This window comes from Xenopus tropicalis, chromosome 8 (assembly GCF_000004195.4).
Source record: "Xenopus tropicalis strain Nigerian chromosome 8, UCB_Xtro_10.0, whole genome shotgun sequence".
In the NCBI taxonomy this organism is placed as follows: domain Eukaryota; kingdom Metazoa; phylum Chordata; class Amphibia; order Anura; family Pipidae; genus Xenopus; species Xenopus tropicalis.
Genome location: NC_030684.2, coordinates 52,554,758 through 52,579,281, shown reverse-complemented (window position 1 = coordinate 52,579,281; position 24,524 = coordinate 52,554,758). Strand labels below are relative to the sequence as shown.

At 37.3% G+C, this 24,524-nt stretch overlaps 1 protein-coding gene across 1 annotated transcript in view; it reads left to right on the top strand.

Annotated features, from left to right (window-relative positions):
• Window positions 1–20,613, top strand: part of tnmd (tenomodulin) — a 60,696-nt gene extending 40,083 nt beyond the window's left edge. The window contains exons 6-8 of the mRNA XM_031892082.1: window positions 1,713–1,866; window positions 5,652–5,818; window positions 18,786–20,613. Coding sequence (XP_031747942.1) covers window positions 1,713–1,866; window positions 5,652–5,818; window positions 18,786–18,995 — 531 coding nt within the window. The 3' untranslated portion in view covers window positions 18,996–20,613. The remainder of the gene's footprint in view (window positions 1–1,712; window positions 1,867–5,651; window positions 5,819–18,785) is intronic.
• Window positions 20,614–24,524: the final 3,911 nt, after the last annotated feature.

The window sequence follows — 24,524 nt, the reverse complement described above, 5'->3', positions numbered from 1 at the left end:
CCTGCTTGTCCACTGGGTTTGTCCACTAGACACCAGTATGGAAATAGTTCAATAGGTGGCAATCGAGGCATTTGGTAAGTGGGGAAATGGCAATGTGTTTCAGGGAAACTTTGAAGACATAAAGAACACACAAGGACAAGATAGATTAAAATGTAGCATGAACTGGTGGGCCAATGTATGCTAAAGTAAGAAGGAGGAGTTCAGGAAGTCAGAGAAGAGCTCAAAGGAGAAAGAAAGGTAAATACTAAATAAGCTTTATCAGAAAGGTCTATGTAAGTACAGTCATAAGCACTCACAGAAATGCTGCACTGAGTTCTCTGTCAAAAGATTTGTTGTGTCTGTTTTCCTCTGCCAGAGACATGCAGCTCTCCCCTCTCCTGCCCCCCCTCAAGAATGTTAAGAACTCACTCCCCCCCCTTAGGAATGTGGCTCTGAGCCAATCAGGAGGAAGCTTCCTCATAGTCTAGCCCAGTGATCCACAACCAGTGGCTCCTGTCAACCTGTTGCTCCCCAACCCCTTGAATGTTGCTCCCAGTGGGCTCAAAGCAGGTGTTCATTTTTGAATTCCTGGTTAGGAGGCAAGTTTTGGCTGCATAAAAACCCAATGTAATTGCAAACAAAGCCTTCTGTAGGCTGCCAGTCATCATAGGAGCTATCAAATAGCCAATTATAGCTCTCATTAGACCCCCCAGGAACCTTTTTCCTGCTTGTGTTGCTCCCCAACACTTTTTCCATTTGAATGTGGCTCACGGGTATAAAAGCTTGGGGATCCCTGGTCTAGCCTATGAGGCTTCTGATCATCTGAAAGGGAGAAATATGGGGAGACTTAAGGGCACTATTAAGAGAACTGAAGGTATGCCTGCAGCTTGAGATTAACACTTTATTAGCCTTTCCTTCCCTTTAAAAAGTACTTTTCCAAACTTCAGGTCAGGTCAAGAGCAAATGTAGCCCATGGAAAGGAGAAAAAAAGTAAATTTCCAGGATTTAAATGAAAAAATGTGGATAGAAGGCAGTAGGATAAAATAGAGAAATTGGGATGTAGGACATTAAAATATAAACAAATAAATGATTTTCTGTTTGTGAATTAACCTTTTTTTTTTTTTTTTTTTTTTAAAAAGAATGACTAATAAATAGTTTCATTATATGTTTCTTACATCGCATTTACAGCAATATGCAGTATCATTAGGTCCTTTACTACAGCCTATATACAATAATATATATGAGTTGGTGTTACTCCAAACAATTGTGGCATATTTATGGATAACTAGGGTTCTGTGATGTTCCCAAGAGATAATAAATTTTATCGGACTCCCCCAACACTCAAATGTTTGATAAGGTTGACAAGTCCACATAAACATCAGTTTACAACACAATAGTTTGCTGTATTTGGCCAAGATCCTTATTCATTCACACTTAATAGAACTTCCATGTTGCAGAATCCCAGATTGCATTTTATTACAATGGTGTGCTCTCCATGTGTTCATAGCTATCTGACATTAATACAGCCGAAAAATGTGTTGCAGCAGTTACACATGTGCTATGGGGCCTCACTAGGAGGCCATTTCTTTCTCTTCATTACTGTAACAGTACAGGCTTGTCTATAGTCCCTTTAATTGCTTCTCCTTTGTTGAACCATTAAACCAACACATTTGTTACATAGTGAATCAAACTCATTATTAGGTACTAAAGTTTCACATATTATCATGTTATAGGGAAGTGAGATCACCACAACTATTTATGAGCAGTCTATGCTTTGGATCCCTGGAGAAAAACCTATAGAAGACAAAGACTTTATGAAGAATTCCAAAATATTTGAAGTTTGCAAGAATGTGTCTGTGCACTGGATCTATCCCTCCTCACTAACAGGTAACAAATGCGCTTGCTCTTATCATTCAGTAACAACTTGTAATAATTTCCATTGGCATCACAGATTTGAGGGTTTTCAGCCTTTTTTAACTGTAGTTTTAATGTTTCCCACATGTGAAATCTGTATGCTATGAAAGACATGCAAAAGACACATGTACTGTATCTACATACATCCAGTCATTTCCTGGAATACAATTATATTACAAGCAGTGCGTGCATCCACATCAGGAGGTACCCATAAGAATGGGACTACAAGTTCCAGCATGCATGGACAGCTAAAGGTTGCAGCTTTCAATAATACCTGTTGGAGGTGGGCTGGAAGCTTCACTGACTTCTATTACTGGGGTACTGAGTTGAGTTGACCCAGGCACTACCAGCAAGGTGTCTTGTTCTAAGTATCCAAATGAGTTTCTCCCACTGAAAAATAGACATGTTTATTGGCTTCTGAAGATTTGAATTCAAGTGTGGACAAGGGTCCTCAGATTGAAAGTTACACTGGAACTGATGTGAATGACAATCTCTGAAAATGTCTTGGTGCTATATGAATAAAGTTAAAAATGTTATGCTTTATATTTGGCTTGGCCATAATCTGTCCCCAGTTCTTGCTTTAAGAAAAGAATTTTATCTGCTCATCCTGAGCTGTCCCATGGCTGTCCTCTCTAACCAGCATCCCAAGGAGTGCCAGGGAATGTTGTAAATCCACAATGGCTGCTGCCTTCAGTGATTTAAAGCATGGTGGCAGTTGTAGCCATCTTATCTTCCAGATGGAAGCTAAGAACATTGTAGGCTGTTTCCTAAACCTGCCATGCTTACTTGCACTTAGACATATCCATGATATTCCCTAAATCCTACACAATTTGGAGCAAGCACTACTCAGTTGAGGCTTACCCTTCTACATTCAGTCTCTGGTTATTGAAGTATAACTGTTATCATCCAATGACAGCTACTAGTTATTGTTAAGGTTGCAGCATTTTACCCAGAGTCATTGCAGTGTTGCACCTGCAGCATTTGTGCCTAAGTCATCAAAACAAACATTGTGTTTGAGTTTTTATGTGAATTGGGAGCAAGTTGCAAGTGATATTTACGAATTCATAAATATATTACTTTCAGGTTCTCTGCGTTAAAATTATATTAGCATGCGATTCTTTTTGGCACAGGATTGCTCCACTTATCGATACTCTGCAATTACTGCGACAATAAGGGTAGTAGTACAGGTATGGGATCCCTTACGCGGAAACCCGGAAACCCGTTATCCAGAAAGTTCTGAATTACAGAAAGGCCATTTCCCATAGACCCAATTCTAAGTAAAAAAATTCTAATTTTTAAATATGATTTCCTTTTTCTCTGTAATAATAAAATAGTACCTTGTACTTGATCCCAACTAAGATATAATTAATTATTATTGGAGGCAAAACAATTCTATTGGGTTTATTTAATGTTTAAATTATTTTTAGCAAACTTAAGTTATGGAGATACAAATTACGGGAAGATCCCTTATCCGGAAAACCCCAGGTCCTGAGCATTCTGGATAACAGGCCCCATACCTGTACCTTCAGGGTTACACAGAATCACTAGGCACACTTTCATACAATCCAGCCAAAGTGGCAGGACAGACCATATTTACCATATTTACACTGCTTTAAAAAAAAAAAATGGGTCCCAGGGTTAAACATAGCAGAAACAATATTGTAAACCTCTGTGGCATATTAAGGAATAAAAAAAAACTCTATCCCATAATAGTGTTTGTGATGACATGTGTATGAGTGTATTAGATACCAAGAGCCAATTGAATAATAAAATAAATCAGCTTTAAAATTATCCAGAAACATTTAGCAAGCAACTTGGGTGCCAATCTGGAGGGGGATCACGATTACAAATCAGTAACATTTGCCGCTGGAACACTTTGTTCATATTCTAATCACTGGCAGCGCTTGCTGTACCCTGCACTCGCACTGTGGACTTTTGCCCAAATAGATACTAATGAGACACCAAAGTCTGTCACTCTGAATTCATGATAGTGACAGAGCCAATATTGATAATACCTGTGACCAACTGAGTGTCAGTAGCTGGCATTCAGCCATAACACTTTTGGCTCCCTGAACTTTGGGACTTCACATGCTGACTATTAACTTGGTACCATGGGTCTATTCTTTTATAAGAATGATTTGGTTTAGGACATGTTTTCTGCTTGCAACTGCTGACAGGGGAGAAGTAGCATTCTCTGTTTTGATCATACAAAGCACAAATAACCTTTATGTCGACTATTGTACATTGTATTGTACTAGCAATAATCATTCTTAACATGAAAACAAACTAACAAAATAATTTAATAATATTGGTTTTGTTATTCTTGCTGTTACCTAATGTCTCTTGTATGCACTGGGTCACAGACCGTGAAAAGTCAGATTCGCTATATGTTCTCCCCATGTCTGTGTTTCTTCCCACACTCCACACTGTTCAGTGATATAGAATCTTAGATTGTAAGTAGTGATGAGTGAATCTGTTCGCAAAACGCATTTTTGCCACCCTCGTCTATTTTATTAGTCGCCCGCAAAGCTTTTTTGACGCAACCGCACCCTTTTCTTTATGCGACTGCGCGGCAAAAAAAACCTTCGCGAAACAATACGCCAATGGTGAAATGTGGAAATTCCCTGAGAAGCCATGCCTGGCAACAAAATTTGCGCATCACTAATTGTAAGCAGGGAATAACTGACATGGTAACTATGTATAATAATATAGGATAATAATACAATTCCCAGCTGATGTCTAATAAGCTGAAGTGTAATGCACTTCTCTATGCATTTAAAGACAAGATCCTCTCCATAACTAGGGTTCCTACGGTTCATACTTCTGTGGTAATTACTGCAAAGGGTGGCATTTTATCAGGCCTGTGCTTCCCTACTTGCCCCTCCTTTAATTTGTAACTGTTTTTTCATGTATCTTACTTGCCAATTACTGACTTATTTTCCAGTTTTAGTCTTACTTGTGCCACACATAATACTGCTTGTATTGTTATATTAGGTGTACCTGAAGATCAGTTTTTTACTCCCAACTGCCCTGACTGGAAGTTCCTGCAGGGTCCCTCTAACCTACACACTAGTATCCAGAACTAGTGATAATGTCAGGGTGCTTCTATTTCATACACTTATTTCTTTTCAGGGCCAAGAGCTACCCTTGCTGTCTACCCATCTCTCACCTTTGAGTTGAGCTATTTCCACATCTTCCCTACCTCTCGCTAAGGCTGCGAAGAACAGCTTCTTCTCTAACAGGACTACACAAGAGGTGTCACTGGATGTGACTTAGGCTTAAGATGAAGTTTCTGTTTGCCAAAACCCTTGTATAGTGTCCCTGGGTCAGGGAGGACTTCCCCACTCTAGAAAGTTCTATGGAAATCCCCTATCAACCTTATGGGTTTATCTGTTGTACAAATGCAAGCATTGTATTTAACTATTTATGTTTACCTTCTTACATGTGTATGGGCATGGTCAGCCAACTCTGGGGCATTACCCTGCATTTTTAAAAGTTTGGATAAGAAGGGCCATCCTGCAGGGCTTCTTTGCTGCATTTGGGGAGAGGAGGGCCAGTAAAGTTGACCCATTGCTCGTGATCTGACTGAAGAAGATTATCCTGGTAATGACAGGCAGTAATTATTGCGCTTATACATGAGTGCAAGCCACCTATTTTTTACTCCACATTATGATGGCTTTAAAATGAATTACATTTTTTATGGTCTATCACATGCTGGGAATACAGAAAGATTTATCATATATATGTTTGTTTTAAAGATTCTGAATTTAAAGACTTTGAAGACTTGGAAGAGGGTGACTTGGTTTTAGAAAAAAAGCCTGCTTTATCCAAAGAAGTAAAACACGAGAAACCAGAGGTGCCACCTTCGGGCAATAAGCGTCAGGCTCGAGATCTGACTGAGGAAGACTTGCCGGTTAATGACTATGTAAGTTGATTTTTTTCATATTTTTGCTAGTTCAGGACATAAAATGTGGATAAGAATTAGACCTTATGCCAAAGGTCTCAATAACGTAGCTTACTGATGTATTGATATAAATGATATCACTCAGTTATCTCAGTTATTTATATGCTGTTCGTAAAAATAAATAAATGCAACATCAACAATGTATGAGCACAACAGGAAACCATTCAATAATTATTTCATTAGTGATTGTTGATTGTGTTATATCAGATTTACACATATTTAACAGTGATATTTTCAGTAATATAAGGCTATTGCAAGACAGGGGTTGTTTCTGAGCTTGTGGATATGAGGTTCTATAATTGTTTACATTTTTATTAGGGAAGTGGACATAAATAATAAAAAAGCATAATGGATCAAACTAAGAATAATAGGACCAAGCTACACTTAGGGGCAGAATTAATATTAAGATAACGTAAGGTTTACTGACATTGTATTGATTAAGAATTATAATAATGTCCAGATCACCCATACAAATAACAGCAATAAGAATGCTACAATTCTTCACAACCTAGTTATTGCAGTCTTTATTTGCTGAGTATGATAGCAGCTCTCCACTATAGCAGAAGTCAAATTAAGAGCAGGGGGTCATTTTGACAGTTTTCCTACAAATTCTGTAGCACAATCTGCTGTAGGGTTACTACTTTTTTTTTACTGGTTGAGACAATACCTGCCCATTATACATTTAAGTAATGAACAACTATAATGGAAAACAATCTTTTATGTTTGGCCACATCTAGTAACCCATATAAAACAATCAGATGTTTGGTTTTAAACAGCTGACCAGTAAACTAGACTGGATATTTATGACTTATGACTTATTTGATCACTGAATAGAACAAAACATTTCAAACCAGTTATCTAATAGGAGCTCAATAATATTTTTCTTCACAAAATGTTGGTCCTTATCTACAATGGCAGCATATTGTTATGATGGAAAAAATACATACCAAGGGCTATTTAAGTCTGCTATGCTTAATTTATGCTGTCTAAGCTTGGTACAGGTCACCCTACCTATCTAACCAATGACATTCCATAGTACAGGTATGGGACCTGCAGAGCTGTCAATCCCCCCCCCCCCCCTCGGGGAGTTTCCCAATTTTGAAGTCTCTCCCTCATTCAAGTACAAAGTCCTGTCTTATTATTACAGGTGTAGAACCCATTATCCAGAATTCTCAGGACCAAGCATATTCCGGATAAGGGGTCTTTCCGTAATTTGGATCTCCATACCTTAAATCTACTAAAAAATCAATAAAACATTAATTAAACACAATAGGGTTGTTTTGCATCCAATAAGGAAAAATTATATCTTAGTTGGGATCAAGTACAAGGTACTGTTTTATTATTACAGAGAAAAAGGAAATCAGTTATAAAAATCAGAATTATTTAATTCAAATGGAATCTATGGGAGAAAGGCTTTCTGGATAACGGGATTCCAGATAACGGATCGCATACCTGTACCAAGAAAAAGGAAATCATTTTTAATTAAATTTATTAAAATGATTAAAATGGAGTCTATGGGAGATGGCATTCCCATATTTTGCATTTGGAAATGAGTCAGGAGCTCCAATTATTTGTTACGCATTTAAAAAAGATTTTTATTATTTTAAACACTGTCGGTTCCTTTCTGGAACATTGGCTGCATAATGTGAAAAAGGGCGTAAATTAAAAATTTCACATCATGTAAGTGTGTAAGAAGTGCATTGATATGGACAGTACCAAAGCCTTTAAGACTTTAGTACAGGTGTGAAAAACATCTTTTCTCTGTTAATCAGTGAAAATAATTAATGCTAAACTCCTAATAGTCTTATGGAAAAGATCTTACATAGGCTTTTAGAGCTGGAACATCACTGAAACTGCTAACAGGACTGATTTGAAACCTGCATCATTAGGAGAACAGTAGCCGCTTGTAAATGGATTAGAAAGGAAAATGTGAATAATGAATTGATGTAGCCAGGCGGTGCATTTTGAAAGATAGATGACAAAGAGATATGGCTTTAATGTTACTATAAGTTACTGTCAAAGCACGGGCTTTGATAAGCCTTTATCTCTTTATATGATAAAATAAAAGGTGCAAAAAAAATATAAATCAAAAATCAAGTGCGCATCTTCCAAGTGATTCCTCAGTACGGTACATCAAGCAGCAATGGTGTACAACAGATGGGTCATCAATATTCATCACATATATAATACGCTGAGAAGCAGCTACCGTGTATATCATCTGCACCACAGTGCCAGCTTACACAGTGTCATTCTGCAGATGTTTCTTTTAATAAAGACATACGCAGATATCAGCCTGCCCTGCCCGGTACTTGTTATAGTCTCAACGAAGCACAAAGTAAGGGCAGGTCCTGGCTGAATGTGGCACTATGTGTGACGAAGCAAGGGGCACTACAACCATTAGAATCAGCATTTATGCATTATAAATAGAGATGAGTAATTTTTTTCACCAGGCATGGATTTGCTGTGAAATTCTACATTACACCACTGGCAAATGTTTTCGAAACTACTGCAAAAATTTGGTGATACACAAAATTCGCAGACTGAGGAAAAAGTTATGGTCACTTTCAAAAAGTTGCAGTTACATCAAAAAAGTGGTGGTCACGTCAGCTGTGTTTGTGTAAAAAAAATGTAATGCGGTAGCTGCAGTTGGCAAATTTTTTGTTGTTTCACGACTTTTTTACCGTAAAGGGAATCAGAACAGATTCACTCATCACTAATTAGAAAGAATCTGTTCTCTTTCACTGTTCTTTTGTGCATACTAACATAGAGACATTTTCATGTACAACATACAAGTGTGTTCCCAAGATGTCCATGGTTCAGCCGTATATTGTAGCTTGGGTTACAATTCCGTCCTACCTATTTTTCCTTAGATGTTGGGGAACCATACACTTTGTAGTTAAATAACAACTGGAGAGCCACATGTTCCACTCTTTTCCATGCACAAGGAGGATAGTCCATATTAACCTGGGATGTGCAGTACATACAGACAAGGCTTGAGGTATTGCTATACAGTCTACTTACAGTATATAGGGGCAGGTACCTAATAATTAGACATGCAGAACAGAAGAAAACAAATATAGTAAGTAACAAAGATTCAAGGAAGAAGTGTAAGAGCAATAAGGGGAGTAAAAGCATGCCTCTGCTCCCTAACTTGTTGGCCCTCCACCATCAATCATAAATACAGTGATGGTGAATGCAAGCAGGGCTATATTCATGGGGTAAGTGCCAGGTCTCTGAGCTACAAAGCAGAATGCAGAGTCCTGCTGCAATTCAAGGAGAGAAGGCAGTGTCCGAAGTGTGAAAAAATGGTAGATTGCATGCTGCCTACAAATCCCCCTTATGTATACTTACAGTATATGCAAAGGACGGATAATATTTTCTCATCTATGACCACAAGACCAATGCAAGATTTAAGGAAATGCTGGGTTTGGGATACTAAGCCAAATATATTTAGCAATGTCTTATTATAAACATATTTCCTTATAAGCAAATTTTGTTGTTGTAATATCATGCCCTTCTTGTATCATATATCTGTCGAGAACTGCAAACATGCCTATGAGCATACATACTCTGAAATGGCTGATTAAATATCCCTATATAGTTTGCTTATTAATTGTAACAGGAACAAATAAGCTTTCTTTAGAACAAATTCTCACACCACTCAATCAGCATTAATACTGTTAGGGGAAAAGATAACTGACTGACCTCCTACTCAACAACAGAGGAAACAAGACTATCACTTAAAATAACCTCTTTATATTGGCAACTGGATCACAATAAGTACAAACTGCAAACAAATGTACTAAGCTTTTTTATTGTTTATTACATTGCACTGTATAACTACGCTTAAAATATTCTACTGATCAGAAATACTTTATTCAGAAAAATCCTAAATATAGTAATGCCTACTCCTATCCTATTTAGACAAACAGTTCTACATTTATAGTCAGTGTGATGTTTCTATGTAATAAAAAGACAGTACCTTGTAGATAATGATACCTTAGGTAGCACAAATATATGTTGGTGGCAATGTATAAAGAAGCCTTAAGAAAATACATTTACAGAAAGATCTCTTATCCAAAAAACCTGGTAACATAGGTTTTGAATGAATTAGCATGGTCCTTTCAAGAAGCATGTGTTCTAGGTTTACAGTGCTTTTATCTTTGTAGAGCATGTTGGCATTTCTAAACTATAACAACTGGAACCTATTTGTGTTTTCACTTATATATTTATGAATGTATAGCTTTAAGCAATCTCTCAGCAAAACAGCTGCTTCCCTCCATGGGTGTTATTGTTTTGGACCCTTAAGGTATGATCACTTTCAGGACTCTTATGAAAACAGGAGGAAAGGATGGAGGTAGTTAGACTTTTATGACTTTCCATAAAATGGGAATAAAGAAAAGCCATAATGCACATTGAATTGATCAACTGGATGCCTGGCCCAAAATGGCTGGAAAAAAAAGTCTTTATAACAAAAACCACGGGAAACTTCTGTTGAACATATGTGCCAAATGTAGGATGCAATTCAGTTTCGGCAAATGGGCTATTTAAACAAATACAGCATTTGCTATTAAAGAAAAAGAAATGAAGAACTGCTATTTATTAAATCAATGTGTTTGTTTTACATTAATATGGTTATTTGGGAAATAAATACTACAAAATACACTATGTCCAAAAGTATCCAAAAACCTTCCTTTCCAATATCTCATTCCAAAACCAATAATATTAATAAGGTCTTCCTCCCTTTGCTGCTATAATATCTTGCCCTATTCTGGGGAGACTTTCCACTATATCTTGGAACATTATTGGTGGCATTTGCTTCCATTCAGCCACAAAGTATTAGTGAGGTTGGGTTAGTTAATGTTGATGATCTGGCATTCCAATCCATCCCACAGTTCAGTGTACAGTTGGCTTGAGGACAAGGCTCTGTGCAGGAAAATTACGTTTTCCGCTTCCAGTCTCAGCAATCCCATTCTGTATGGGCCCTGCTTTGTGTATGGTACATTATTTTGCTGAAAGAGGAAACTTCTCTGCAAATCAGGAAAGATGGAATTGGCAAGGATGTCATTGTACACAGTAGCCTTTGAGTGAAACCATGGAGAACAACCATGGAGAACAGTCCCAGGCCATACTTTACCATATTGCTTTCAAAAACAGTTTGAAACTTAGCAGTGAGTATTCTAACTGAGGACATGTGATCTTATATGGAGTGCCGAGGGTCTAATGCCTGAAAATATGTTTGATTACTTTTGGCCTTACATTGTGTTGTGATTTGATTGGTGTGATAGGTGTATGCAGGCCGTCCAAACTTAATTACAGAATTAAGAGAATGCTCCAGTGAAGATGCTGCTATGGAATCTCATCATTATATGAATATGTTGAGATATATGAGATTACAGTGACATTTTGGCTTGACAAGATTATGCTGTAATCAAATATCAGAAAGGTGGACACGTGTTAGGGCTGTTTACAGTTTCTGAGCTAGTGAAAAAGATGTCTTTAATGCTTCTAATTCCAATCATTTGAGTAAAGAACAGGGAGCTGGGTGTACTCAATAGCAAGATGTATTAGGGCTGGAACTATTAGTAGGCAGAAGAGGCCAAGGGCACAACAAAGGGGGGGCACTAGGCACATACTTTTTGCCTACCCCTAGTTTAGCTTTGTAATTCCAGATACTTGTCTAACTAAGGGGAGCTGTAATGCGCAAATGTGACAGCCAGTTCCACCTTCCTGATTGTCACTGTTCTGCATCACATGGCGCTTCTGATAGTCAGCCCCCCTTCACTGCCCCACCTTTGCCCACTCATCAGATTCAAGACTCAGAACGGCATCACCCTGCTCACTGTGGCAGGGGGGGGTCAAGGGGAGGGCTTGCCATCGGTGCTCCCTTCATTTAGCCCAGCACTGTACTGAATTTTATATAGTTCAACAAAAGCTGGATAGATAATACATGATTGAGCTACACTGTTTGTGTTAGATTTAATGGCCCATTTAATAAAAATAGTCAGCATGGCCATCATTTCATAATAGACCACTGCACCTTTTTTACATTTACAGAAAATAGAAAATGTCTATAAGTAAGAAAGACTGTTGTTTGTTTCTCTGAATACCTGTGTAGAAGTGTAGAAAAGCAGAGCAGGCACCAGTTGGTCTGGTCTGAGGCATTTATGACTAGTCTCTAATAGGCTATAGACATGGCTAGGTTCCGTCAATTTTTATTGCCCAATACCTAGACATTAATGGAAAAGGGAAAGAGCTGAGTGCTTGAGTCCTGTTTCTTCACAGCTTACTCTGGTATTTTAAAAGTTCCTAAATGATTTAAAATGCAAATTACTCAGATGTACTGCTTTCAGCCTCTGAGCGCCCGCATAAGCAAAATATCAGGAGGCTCTGCCGAAAAAAAAAAAAAGAGAGGCAGAATTTCCAATCACAAGCGCTAATATGAATGTGGAGATTTGGTCCAGTTCTATTGCACATTGCTGAAAAACCAAAGGCAAACATTATCTGAAGAAAAAAGTTCCAAAGTGCGCAGTTTAATCCTTGGCATATCTTAACTAAACATTTATCAATTATCCGACTTACGCTGAGCTCGGCAACTTCTAAATGAGAAAGTAAATAAATTATATATTATATTGAAATCTGGTCAGGGTTTGTTGGGAAGCTGATGAATGGTGTGGGAAGATATGCCAAGGATTAAATTGCACATCTTTACCACTTTTAGTTTGGAGAGTTTTTGTCTCGTAGAGTTTTTACCAATTTGGGTGGATTTAAAATTGTTTTATTGTCATACAAAGTCTTTGTTGAAATATGTAATGCTCCCCATGTAATAGACACAAAGGGCTAAAAAATATAGCAGACAATGCACCCTTACTTTTAAGATATTATAAGTCACCTAAGAGTTATAAGGTGTTATAAAAGCACAAAGCCACAGACCAAGGTAATTTTTATACAGGTCATGTTACTCTGAGGTTTTTAAATTTAATTTAATTTAAATATCTTTTATACATGTTACATATTATACATTTTATTCATTTTAATGTACAGGTCAAATGTTAAGGTTTTTTCCCTTTTCAAGGTTCTGAACTGTCCCCATCTTCTCTCCTCCTATCTGTTCCATCTCAACTCCCTGCAGTCAGACCTATCTCCCTGTAGCCTATCTATTGCACTTTTGTTTTATCCTGCACATCCATTCCTCTCATGGTACCATTGTTTTTGGATCATACCTTCTTACACCTGTCAGTTTCAGTCAACACCTAACTGAAAAAGTTCAATGGAACCATTGTGATTGGATGCCTGTGACTGTACTACCCTCAAGGGTTTAAATGCCGGGGAATTCCCTACCGGTCATTTGAACTGAAGAAGCCACTCGAATGAGTGGTGAAAAGTTTTCAAGAAAAACTCCAGTTGTTATAGATTTTCTACTACATATTGTCTTAGGTTATGACAAAACCAAGTAAGAATTGTGACTAAACTATAAAGTGGAAAGGAAGAGATACATAGGGCTAATTTATGTAGGTAGGCTCACGTTCTAGGTGCATTAATCGGCACAAAACTGCTTAAAGCAGCCATTTATTATCTTTTGTACCTGGTGTGTGCTGCATGTTGTGTCTGATGCACTAATCTAGCACTGATCTAAGTGCAATAGGAACATGGGAAGAGCATGCTTCTGATCAGAATCGCAGGTAGACGTAAGCACAAGTGAATTGCAAATACCGTACCTGAATGCATTAATGTGATTAGCACTTGTACCTAGCATATACAAATGAGACATAATAAGTCATATTCAGAAAATTTACCAGAAGAGAACAGTTCACTGATACATGATATTGTAACTAGAATGCAAACTATATAAGTTAAATGTAAATAATATGGCTAGCAATTCTCTGTATAAATCAAGTTTAACTTACAATTTTTCTTATGATTTAGACTTTTGCACACTGAGTTCTGTTTTGAAAAGCAGAGACCTGGGGCATGTCCTTTAGATCCAGCAGTAGCACTGCAGGATCCAAGAGAGGCAGGCGGGAGGAGGCACATAGGCATCCTCTTGCCCGCCTCCTACTAGCCTCTACCTTGCGAGTCATTCAGACAAGAAAGGTAGGGTCCTCAATGGGGCCCTGTCCTTATCACCTTCCCTAAGCCAGGCAGTAAGGACAAAGCTGTTGTGACATAACAAACTGTATAAGTTGGATGAAACTATTAGATATTTCTGTTTATGCTGAAATGTACCCCCTGCCCCCCTCCTACCTGTTGTAGCAAATGCATTGTGTAGGTTAATCTCATCTAGGTGTGTATTGTGTGTAGCCAGCCGACTCTGTCTGGCCCTCCCCATGTAATTGCCCCTATTGTGAGGGCACACAGAGCCAGACCCCATAGTGACACAATACACATAGTTACCCCTTGTGAGGGCAGTGCTCTGTCTAGTAAATGCAAAAGACTGAACTGGGCATGCTCACTAGGGGGCTTCCCATAGGCCCAGTGGGATTAGCTATGATTGGCCCCTCTGGAAGCTGCCTTTGGGTTGGCAGAAGGAGCCAAATCCTGTTTTGGTTTTTCGACAGGGGCTGCTCCCTTTCTGGCTACAAAGGTGGCTGCCAAGAGTTCCAAGGAGCCTTTTGTCTGGGGTGTAACCTTAGCTACGGCAGGACCCCCTCCCCTGTGTTCCCTGGAATCTACCTTAGCTGGGGCAAGAAGATTCCCCCCAACTGTGTGTATTTCCCTATTCCCTAAGGAACAAGAGTGCAGGCTGGCTACCACCTACTGGCTTATGGGAACCTGCTGATGGCTACTTGCCATTTCTCCAATAAACGCCTCATCCTGTGATACCAACTGTTTGCTCTTTGGGTCCTGCCCTATGTCTGGGAACTCACGGCCCTGAGGTTGTGACAGCTGTGCTGCTCTCTGTAGTGAGTGTAAGACAATTTCATCTGTTGCTCAGTGCAAAGAGAAATACGAAGAAGATAAATAGAGAACCTCAACAAAAAAGATAAACAAACTATTAATAATGACAATAAAGATCAAGCTTTAAAATCAATGTTTTATAGTTTGGCAAAGTGACTGAATCTATAAAAAGAGATAGCATTTTAAGGGCCAATAAAAATATACCAATCTTTTTCCAGTTGAACAAGTTGTTCAGTTCAGCACTGAAAAGAACAGTCCAGACCCTTTCCCCCAAATGAAATTTGCATTGGTGAACAAGGGTTCAGGCAGGTGTTGGAGCTCAGTGTTGCTGCCAAGCAGAACTATTGACACCCTTCATCTCTCACATGCTGAATATGTTTTTAGATAAATGTATAGACCCTAATTCAGTAAGTCAAGATTTAATAGAAATCTGCACCCTGATGGACTTGTTTGCTACTCAAATACTTGTTTATTCATTGATTAAGCCTTTAGATCTCTTTATGTTTATGATTTTAATTAACTGAACTGACCCAAATAAAATGTTTGCAAGAAAGTTTATTTAACAACGTGTCATAATCCCCGAAGGTCCTGACAGTCTTTACATCATCACCTGGAAAGAACTTGCTATTCGTACTGCAGGTTTCACCATACATGTACAAATACAGTTAAATAAACAAGGAGACACCAGTAACATATTTAAACCTGGTCAAACATTTGATATGCATGGTACAATGAAGTCTGTCTTAAATTTAACACATGAGCCAAAAATAGTAAAAGGATCTTGTATCTGACGCCAGCTTTACTCACTTTGGGAGGAGATAAGGATGATGGGAAAGTGTCAGAACGATGGAGGTTTATTGGCAAGGTGCAACCTGTAAAAGAGGTAGAAAAACATTTACAGGACTGTGGGAATGTCATTCCTTTAGGAACATCTTTAGTGTTTTTTCTTACTTGAGCATAAAAAGCTTAGGATAATTACCCTAGAACAGCACTGTTACATTTTTTTTTTAAGGCAACTTGAGTATCAACACTGAGAATAGAATAATGGCTTCTACATGAATCTTCAAATAGGGCTTTAGGATATTGGTTTTCCTGCCACTGAGAGGCACAGTGTACAGTATATGCTCTCAACAGGACTCTGCAAGCATCATTAAGCCATGGAAGTGCAATGTCCACCCCTAACAGTATAATTTCTTATTTATGGTAGAATAACATTGTTCCGTTGGTGGATGTTCCTCCTAGAGCTTTAGTGCAAATCCTGATGTGCCCCCATATGAGCAATACACATCAAGCCTGTACCTGCTGTGGTATCTTCTGCCTCCTGTGTTCCTCTTTGTTTCTAACTAGCCATTAATGGCCTGCCAATTACTAATGCAAATATGAGATTTCATTGAGATGGTTACGGCTGTACCTGAAGGCAAAAACTCATTGCATTGCATGTTCCAAAAGGAAAATTATAAATCATTTTTATTTAAATAATTGTCTTTCTTCAAATCCAATCAGTAAACCTCCTAGAGCTTTGTTCATAAAAATACCAATCCAGGGAAAATGTGCATGGTTAAAAATAATTAGTCCCAAATAATTAATTCAAGTGCTTGGACACATTACATATATTATGTTGTCTATAAGTCATTAAAAGGGCTTCAGACCACAACAGATGGTATTTACAATTCCATGAGATAGCTAATGGCCCTAGGTTAGAATGGCATTTGAATTCTTGCTAAATAAACAAACTAAAGTACATAACTTGCAGTATCTTCTTAGCTACTTGCTAATACTTGCCTTTATTATAGTTAATATGAATGAACCGACTGACTTAGTGATGTGGGAGTCTCAAGTACTGCTGAAAGACTAGGTGCCCAATGTAAGGGCAATTTAGGAACCATAACCTGCAACAATCCAGATGTTGCATATTCAGCATATTCGAACCACTTTGGCTAGAAGTCTTAGTATACCAACTGCTGGGCAGCAGGTAGGGCATATCTGATGTGTATACTAAATAAATCTAACTATTGTAAAATGTTATTTTAGAGCTGAAAACATGTACTGGGTTGCCAAATTCTAGGGATCCATTGCCTATGCTAGCTTTGGCTATCAGTATATTCTTCATTTAATCGGCAATAATACTTATCTGTGACAAGTTTCACATTCTTATTCTGTTTCTTGCCTCATGTGCTTTAAAAGAGAAGGAAAGGTTGGTGTGGGTGTCACATTTTTGGCACCTCCCAGTGATTGGGAGGAGACTCTTCTTTGATAAAAAATGGGCTGGACTGGGATACTAGTCTAGTGATCATCGCACCAGTATTTTGTAGACAGTTACCAATAGCCATACACTAGAATGCAAAAAAACAGTTCCCTGTACAAGCAAGAATATACTGCCTTATATTCTGCTTTCTGTAAAAGAGGGAGAGATAAGCCATCAGTAAGTCTAACATATTTTTGTTCTTTATACCCACTAGTTGTATTAAAGACCTTGCAGTAGAAAGTAATTGCATTCTTTCCCTAAAAGTACTTTCCTCAGCCTTTAACCTATAAAATATCAACTCTTTCGCTTTCAAATTTGTAAATTTCTTAAAAATTCCATTCATTTTTAAAAAGAATGGTTTCATATTAACCTTCCCTTCCCAGAGTTGATAATGGTTTTATGACTTCAAATCGCCTTAGTTTCTCCGAGCTTGATGTAGATTTAATAGACAAAACAGCTGTTCTTGTTGTAATTATATCACCATGCATAATATTTTTATGTGCGCTATACTTTAGAATACTTATATTGGTCAGGCAAAGCTGAATGTACAATGACAAGTGTTTCTGCATATATTTTGCAAAAGTGAAGGACTAAAATGTAAAATGAGACTAAAATGATCTGCAGGTAAGGCTGTACTAACTAGATGCACAAATAAGGTTTTTTACATTATTAACAGGATGATGCCAGGAGTAAAAAATATTTCTTTGCAGCTTTTGGGTCTTGGGTTCCACCCTCACCATCAGCATGCTCTAGTAGGTAGCCCAAATGCATTTACTGATGCAAGAATATTACCAATAAAGGAATAAAGAACTCAGATCAGATATTATTTTCTCTTTAGCATTATTTTGCATTAATTGGGTCACATGCCCTGCAGAGCTGAAAAAAGTTTATGAGCAGTTTTTTTAAGAACAGAACCCTAATTATTCTGTCCCACAGCTTGCTGCATGGTTAAATCCATGGTAATATGTTGTAATAAGCTGCAATTCATAGCCAAGCACAATTTGAGTAAATGATGGTTGAGCAACAGTGTTTATATTCCTACTAACAGTGTACAGTATGTGCTTCTCCATATCTGCCTGGGTTTTCTCCCATAGTTGAAAAACATTGGGAGTTTGATTAAATGAACTCTTGTGTTTTAATTCATGTGTCAGAGAAATTAGAGTAGAAGTCCCTTGGGGAATAATAAAGCTCATTAAATGCTATGTAATATAGTTACATACTTAATCTAAGTAGAAAAAAACAATAGCCCATCAAACTCTCCAAATGACCACCATCATACCTATGCAGACCTATCAATACATTCCCATATATAAAACTATATATACACATACCTATACAAAACTAACTGATCTTAAGATCACTGTAACCTTTGATAGATCACTACAGCCTTAGATATGTATATGTATACATGCTAGATAATAATAACTGTAAATACTGTACAGGCAGATTGTCCTATTGTCACTCTGGTTGGATACTGTGCTGTATGACCATAGATAGATGGCCAAACTCTTCTAGATCATTATATATGTAAGCACCGCTGCATTTCTGGTTGTCTTACAACACCATATATGCAAAATGAAGATCACCATCCCATATGAAAGTCAGGTTAGATGCATAGATGGACTAGATTGTATTTATTTAAAACACTGATACGAGTTACTCACAAACCTACTGATGGCCATCCAATTCCTTTAGAAATTAAGAACTTGATTACTTGGTCAATGAAAGTATTGAACAAAGTCACGGTCATTTTCTTTATAAAATTACCTTTTATTTGTATCCTAGAGAGAAGTTGGACTTGACTTTCACCCTATGTGGGACCACAGAGGCTTCTGCTGTGTTCACTGTCGTCGTGGTCAAAGATATTGCCAACGTGTGTGTGAGCCACTGCTTGGCTACTACCCTTATCCTTACTGCTATGGATCAGGACGCGTGATATGTAGAATCATCATGCCATGCAACTGGTGGGTTGCCAGAATGTTGGGTCGAGTGTAGAGAATTCGATGAAGCAGATATTTTGTTAAAAGAAAAAATAATATTTTGTACAATTTTGGGGTTAATTTGTAAAATGGGATCATTTTGAACTTTATAGACCTTCTTGTATCTATATACATTTTAACCCATTTTCTTATATTGTTATAAAAATGTATTGCCATTAATTCCTATATAAAATCAGCAAAATATCCTGTATTTTTTATTACCGATTTATATAATTTACTACATACAGTGAATCTTCACTGTGTCATGGTGCTTTTCAAAACATTTTCAAATGGCAGGAAGCTTTGACATACTGAAGTCGGTATATCAAGTAGACTACTAATTGATTGCTCCTTATCAGTAATTTACAGCCATGCCTTTCGACTTAGAGTCCAATTGAGTCTAGTTAAAAAGGAGCTTTACCATGCTGCATTTAGGTTATACATATTATATGCATTATACGTATATGAACATAAAATCCTGTGTTCTTTTCCTGGATTATCTAACCCATGCGCATGATTCAAAGGGGAAATAAACCCTATGTATAGGCAGGGTTTACGCTTTACTCCTTTTATTAATAGATGATATCAAACAATATCATTGCATTTCAGTATACCCAACATTCCATATTAGCAGGCACATATGTAAGCCATATCAATTGCTTTCTATAAGACAATTACATGATCATATGTCTCATGAGAACCATATCACCTACTTACATCCAACAGAAGATGTTTCTGTGTTGAAGTCTGTGGAAAGGAGACTATCATAGCCAAAGCATTAAATATGGCAATTCTACTAATATTTAGAAATGACATTATACCATATAAAAAGGGGGGCTTATAAACACATGAAGCTATATATTGGTAATGTATTTTATATATAATTGAAAATAAATTGCTGATTGCAACCTGAGTATGTATTTCCCTTTTGAGACAGACTAATCTGCACAAAGTCTGTTCCTTGTATTTTCTGTCAATACATTTTTATCTCACACAACGGAGGACTTACAATCGTCTCTTAAGTTAATGCTCTTTCAGGCTGTTCTTGTTATGCAAACGTACATTGAGAATGTAGCGTCCTCACCTTACATCTGAACCTCAGTGGCAATGTGAATATATTAACAGTTCTTAAATCCTTATAAAATGTCAGGGTTCTATGAAATTCCAATAACATCTTTAAGAAAAAAAATATATATTTACCATGTGTAAAGTATAAAATAGATATCTTCAATTTACTTTCTGTAAAAAGACATGCGTATGATAGCAATAGTCACTGCTTTACAGACATACTCAAATTAGCCACCTAGGGAGACTGCCTCGATAGAAAACCCCCAGTTATATGTATAGAGGTTCAGATGGTAAGAAACAATGTTCTTTGGTTTAAATACATCATGCTTTTAGAAAGTATTGTACTTAGAGAAATAAATAGAGAAATAACCTCTAATCCTCATGTTATAAAAAAAGCCCTCTGCCCAAGCAGCAGTAATATGAGGCACCTTAGATGGCAAAGTGATGTGGCATATATATATATATATATATTCAGTATATACACAGTATCACTGATATAGAGTGAACATCAAATCATTCTGTTTTGTGATGTCTATTTTTGTTTTCATTAAATGTTTACTAAGTAAGGCCTTCTTATGAAATTGCTTTGTTCAAAGTTTAGAATTCATGCATGCAGGTACCATAAAATGAATGATGTGGATTTCTTTATTAAACTGTCAGTCATACTTTCATTCAGTATGACAGCATCAGACTGTAATAATCATTGACTCTATGGGGCACATTTACTTACTCACGAACGGGCCGAATGCGTCCAATTGCGTTTTTTTTGTAATGATCGGTATTTGGCGATTTTTCGAAAAATTGACGCGACTTTTTCGTAGCCATTCCGAATGTTGCGGTTTTTTCGTAGCGTTACTACTTGCGCAAAAAGTCGTGACTTTTTCGCAGCTTTAGTGCCAAGTACGAAAGATTCGGATTCATTCAAGCTTCAGTATGGTGACTTTTCTTGGGCCAGGTTGGAGCTGCAGGGTGCCATTGAGCCCTATGGGAGACTTTCCTTGGGCCAGGTTGGAGCTGCAGGGTGCCATTGAGTCCTATGGGAGGCTTCCAAAATCATGCTAAGTCTGAACGTTTCGCCCGCCGCGTACGAGCGCTCAATACGAAAAAGTCGCGAGAAGATACGAGCGAATCGTAATGGCTACGCGCAAATGGTATTGGTAACGAAAAAGTCACGACAATTTCCGAAAAATCGCAAAAAATACGAAAAAGTCGCAAAATGTTCGTTTTCTAATCGGAATTTTTCCAATTCGGATTCGTGGGTTAGTAAATGTGCCCCTATATGTTGGCCTTCAGACTGTTACCTCTCAGCTCATGCCAGAAGGCCTCTGGCACTGGCACAGAAATGCACTGGCAACTTATGCCATGGCACATAAAAAGATGCCAACAACCAGGAGTTTAATGCTTATAGGTCTTAGTTTCTAAGGTCCTGGGTGCTCTCTATATTATTTACTTTTGCTGATTTACCAGTTCTAGATGTCCTGCCAGTCTGCCCTGATCTGAGTATGAACATAATTATGTGCTAGATTATGACATTGATTAAACCTTCATTGTTGGCCTCAAATAAGGTCCCCTTTATTCATACTGTTTTATATATAATACTGAGATAATTCATGTCCCAGTTTATAGTATGCCAAGTATACAATACAGTAGGTATTTATAGCTAACCTGTTACAAACTACACATCAGCTACATCTGAATTGCTGATTCCTTTTATTACTGTCTTTTTCCCCCACAACCCTAACAGTAAAACATATATGTGGAACCTTTCCTTCCTGCATTGCTAGGCTAACTGTGTGTTTTAATTAGGTGGGAGAGTTCTCTGCATCCTTGTTGGTCATCTCTTTAACCCTCTTTGTCTGTGTATCTCTCTCCTTTGCATCACTTCTGTCATACTCAGCATCTTCATGTATCACTGCATGGGTCGCACTTTTCCATTTATGCTGCTGATTTCTTCTCTGTCTGTGCTCTGTCCTTCAAGAGTACAATTTAAAGGTGCCATCCAGTCCCACCGGCCACATCAATCATGCTCGTGTGGCTTACTTCCTGAAATTATCTGGAACCTTTTACTTACCCCTTTAGTGCTGCTCCCTCCTTCCAATACAGTCATGTCAACTATTAAAGAAACCCTCTATAAAAATATTATATACACACAGAGGCTTATTTATCAGTTTTCCAATTTGTGAATTTTAGAGTTTTTCTTGCAATTCGAATAAACTCCAAATTTTACTAAACTGGGATGTTTGCTTATTTATGAAAAAATCTCCTTATTTTCTACTGGTAAAAACTGATTTAAAAAATGCACATATTTTACCATTTATACTACATGAACTCACAAGCTTTTAGATGCTTACGTTTTACATTCAACATTTTATGTGCTTAATAAATATCAAAACAATTATGTTTTAGAAACCACAATTCAAATTTGGGAGTTTTTGCATGGAAAAATGAAAATTCCAGCATTTATAAATCATCCCCATTGACTGCACTGTAAAATACTAATGGAGAATGAAGTTTGAAATAGCAAACTATGATCAGCAATGTAAGAAACTGTGGAACTCTTAAGAAGGATTAAATAAAGAGATGCAAACTTTCTACTTTGTAGTACAGGTATGGGACCTGTTATCCAGAACGCTCGGGACCTGGGGTTTTCCGGATAAGGGATCTTTCTGTAATTTGGATCTCCATAACTTAAGTTTGTTAAAAATCATTAAAATATTGAATAAACCCAATAAGATTTTTTTGCCTCCAATAAGGATTAACTATATCTTAGTTGGGATCAAGTACAAAGTACTGTTTTATAATTACAAAGAAAAGGGGAATCATTTTTAAAATTATAATTATTTGCTTATAATGGAGTTTATGGGAGATGGCCTTTCCGTAATTCGGACCTTTCTGGATAACGGGTTTCCGCATAAGGTATCCCATACCTGTAATTTCATTTTTAAATAGATGGTTGCTGAAGGCAACAATGGAGGGAAATGTTTGAAGCCTTGCAGGTAGGAGTGCCAGATGTACAGCTGCACACCTCAAAAATAATTATTTGGCTACAAAATAGAAATATATATATGTATATATACATATAATATACACTGTTTGTAGGTAGGATTGTGACTGAACTGCTTTAATTAAATGTTTTATATCTGTAATAGAAGATACATTTTAAAGTATTATGCAGTATAAATCTAGTCATGTAGCCTTCCCCATTCCATGCCTGTAATATTTATAATTAGAGAAATCAGTATATAAATATATATTTGAAGTATGCACTACACACCCTTCAGCCAGCCGTATCTGTGTCTTGCACATGGAGGTGATTCTGTTAAGAGCTAGCTAGCTAGAATAAATTAAATCAGCTCCTTTTAGCTATTTATTAGGTAAGTCTGCCAAATAAACATCTCAATGCCACAGGCAATATCACGGACCACTACTCCACATGCAAATGGTTATAGAAACCATTAATTTTTACATAGCAAACAACATTAAATTAGGAGTGTGAGGAAACAGTGCATATGAGTAATTTGTAAACTACAATAAAAAGGTACATTGCAGTCTGAAAACTAAGCTTTCATTAAAACACTGAGAATATAAAGAAAGCCCAGAGGTAGAAACAATAGGCAGTGCGTAGCCTGGAAAATTGTGAATAAGGCTGGTGAATAGATTGAAGGAAAGATAATGAAATGTAACAGAAAGCTTAGTTCTGATAATATGGAATTGTTTTATAATTTCACCTCATTTGCGCCTGGACATGGCCATTACCCTCACAGACCAACTGACCAAACTACTACAGCACTAGGTTTCTCCCCAGGCTGCTCTCATTTTAATGACACAAGCCACAATGCTTAGCACATACAGTAATCCCTTATTTTTAAACAGAATCTGCTTTGTAGCACATTTTTATCTACAAAGGCTGAAAATATACAGATAAAGAAGAATGCAAGCTTAATATTTAATAAGGGTAAAAGTTTAAAGAGCTTTTGTAAATTCTGAGACGATGGCTATGTACTTTAGAGCTTCAAAAATGCTAGGCTGCTAAATCAGAATTTATTGGTTATGTTTGGGAGTGTGGTTGCTTGAGTCACAAGAAAGGACCACAGGAACAAGGTTATCCTGATAATATAAATAATCAGATTATATACAGTAAATAAGCAGATAAAGTGCAGTACAGGTATAGGACCAGAATGCTCGGGATCAATGGTATTCCACATAAGGGGTCTTTCCGTAATTTGGATCTCCATACCTTAAGTCTACTAACAAACCAATAAAACATTTATTAAACCCAATAGGATTGTTTTGCCTCCAATAAGGATTATTTATATCTTAGTTGGGATCAATTACAAGGCACTGCTTTATTATTACAGAGAATAAGGAAATCGGTTTTAAAATTCTAAATTATTTGATTAAAATTGAGTCTATGGGAGATGGGCTTTCCGTAATTCGGAGCTTTCTGGACAACAGGTTTCCAGATAAGGGATCCCAT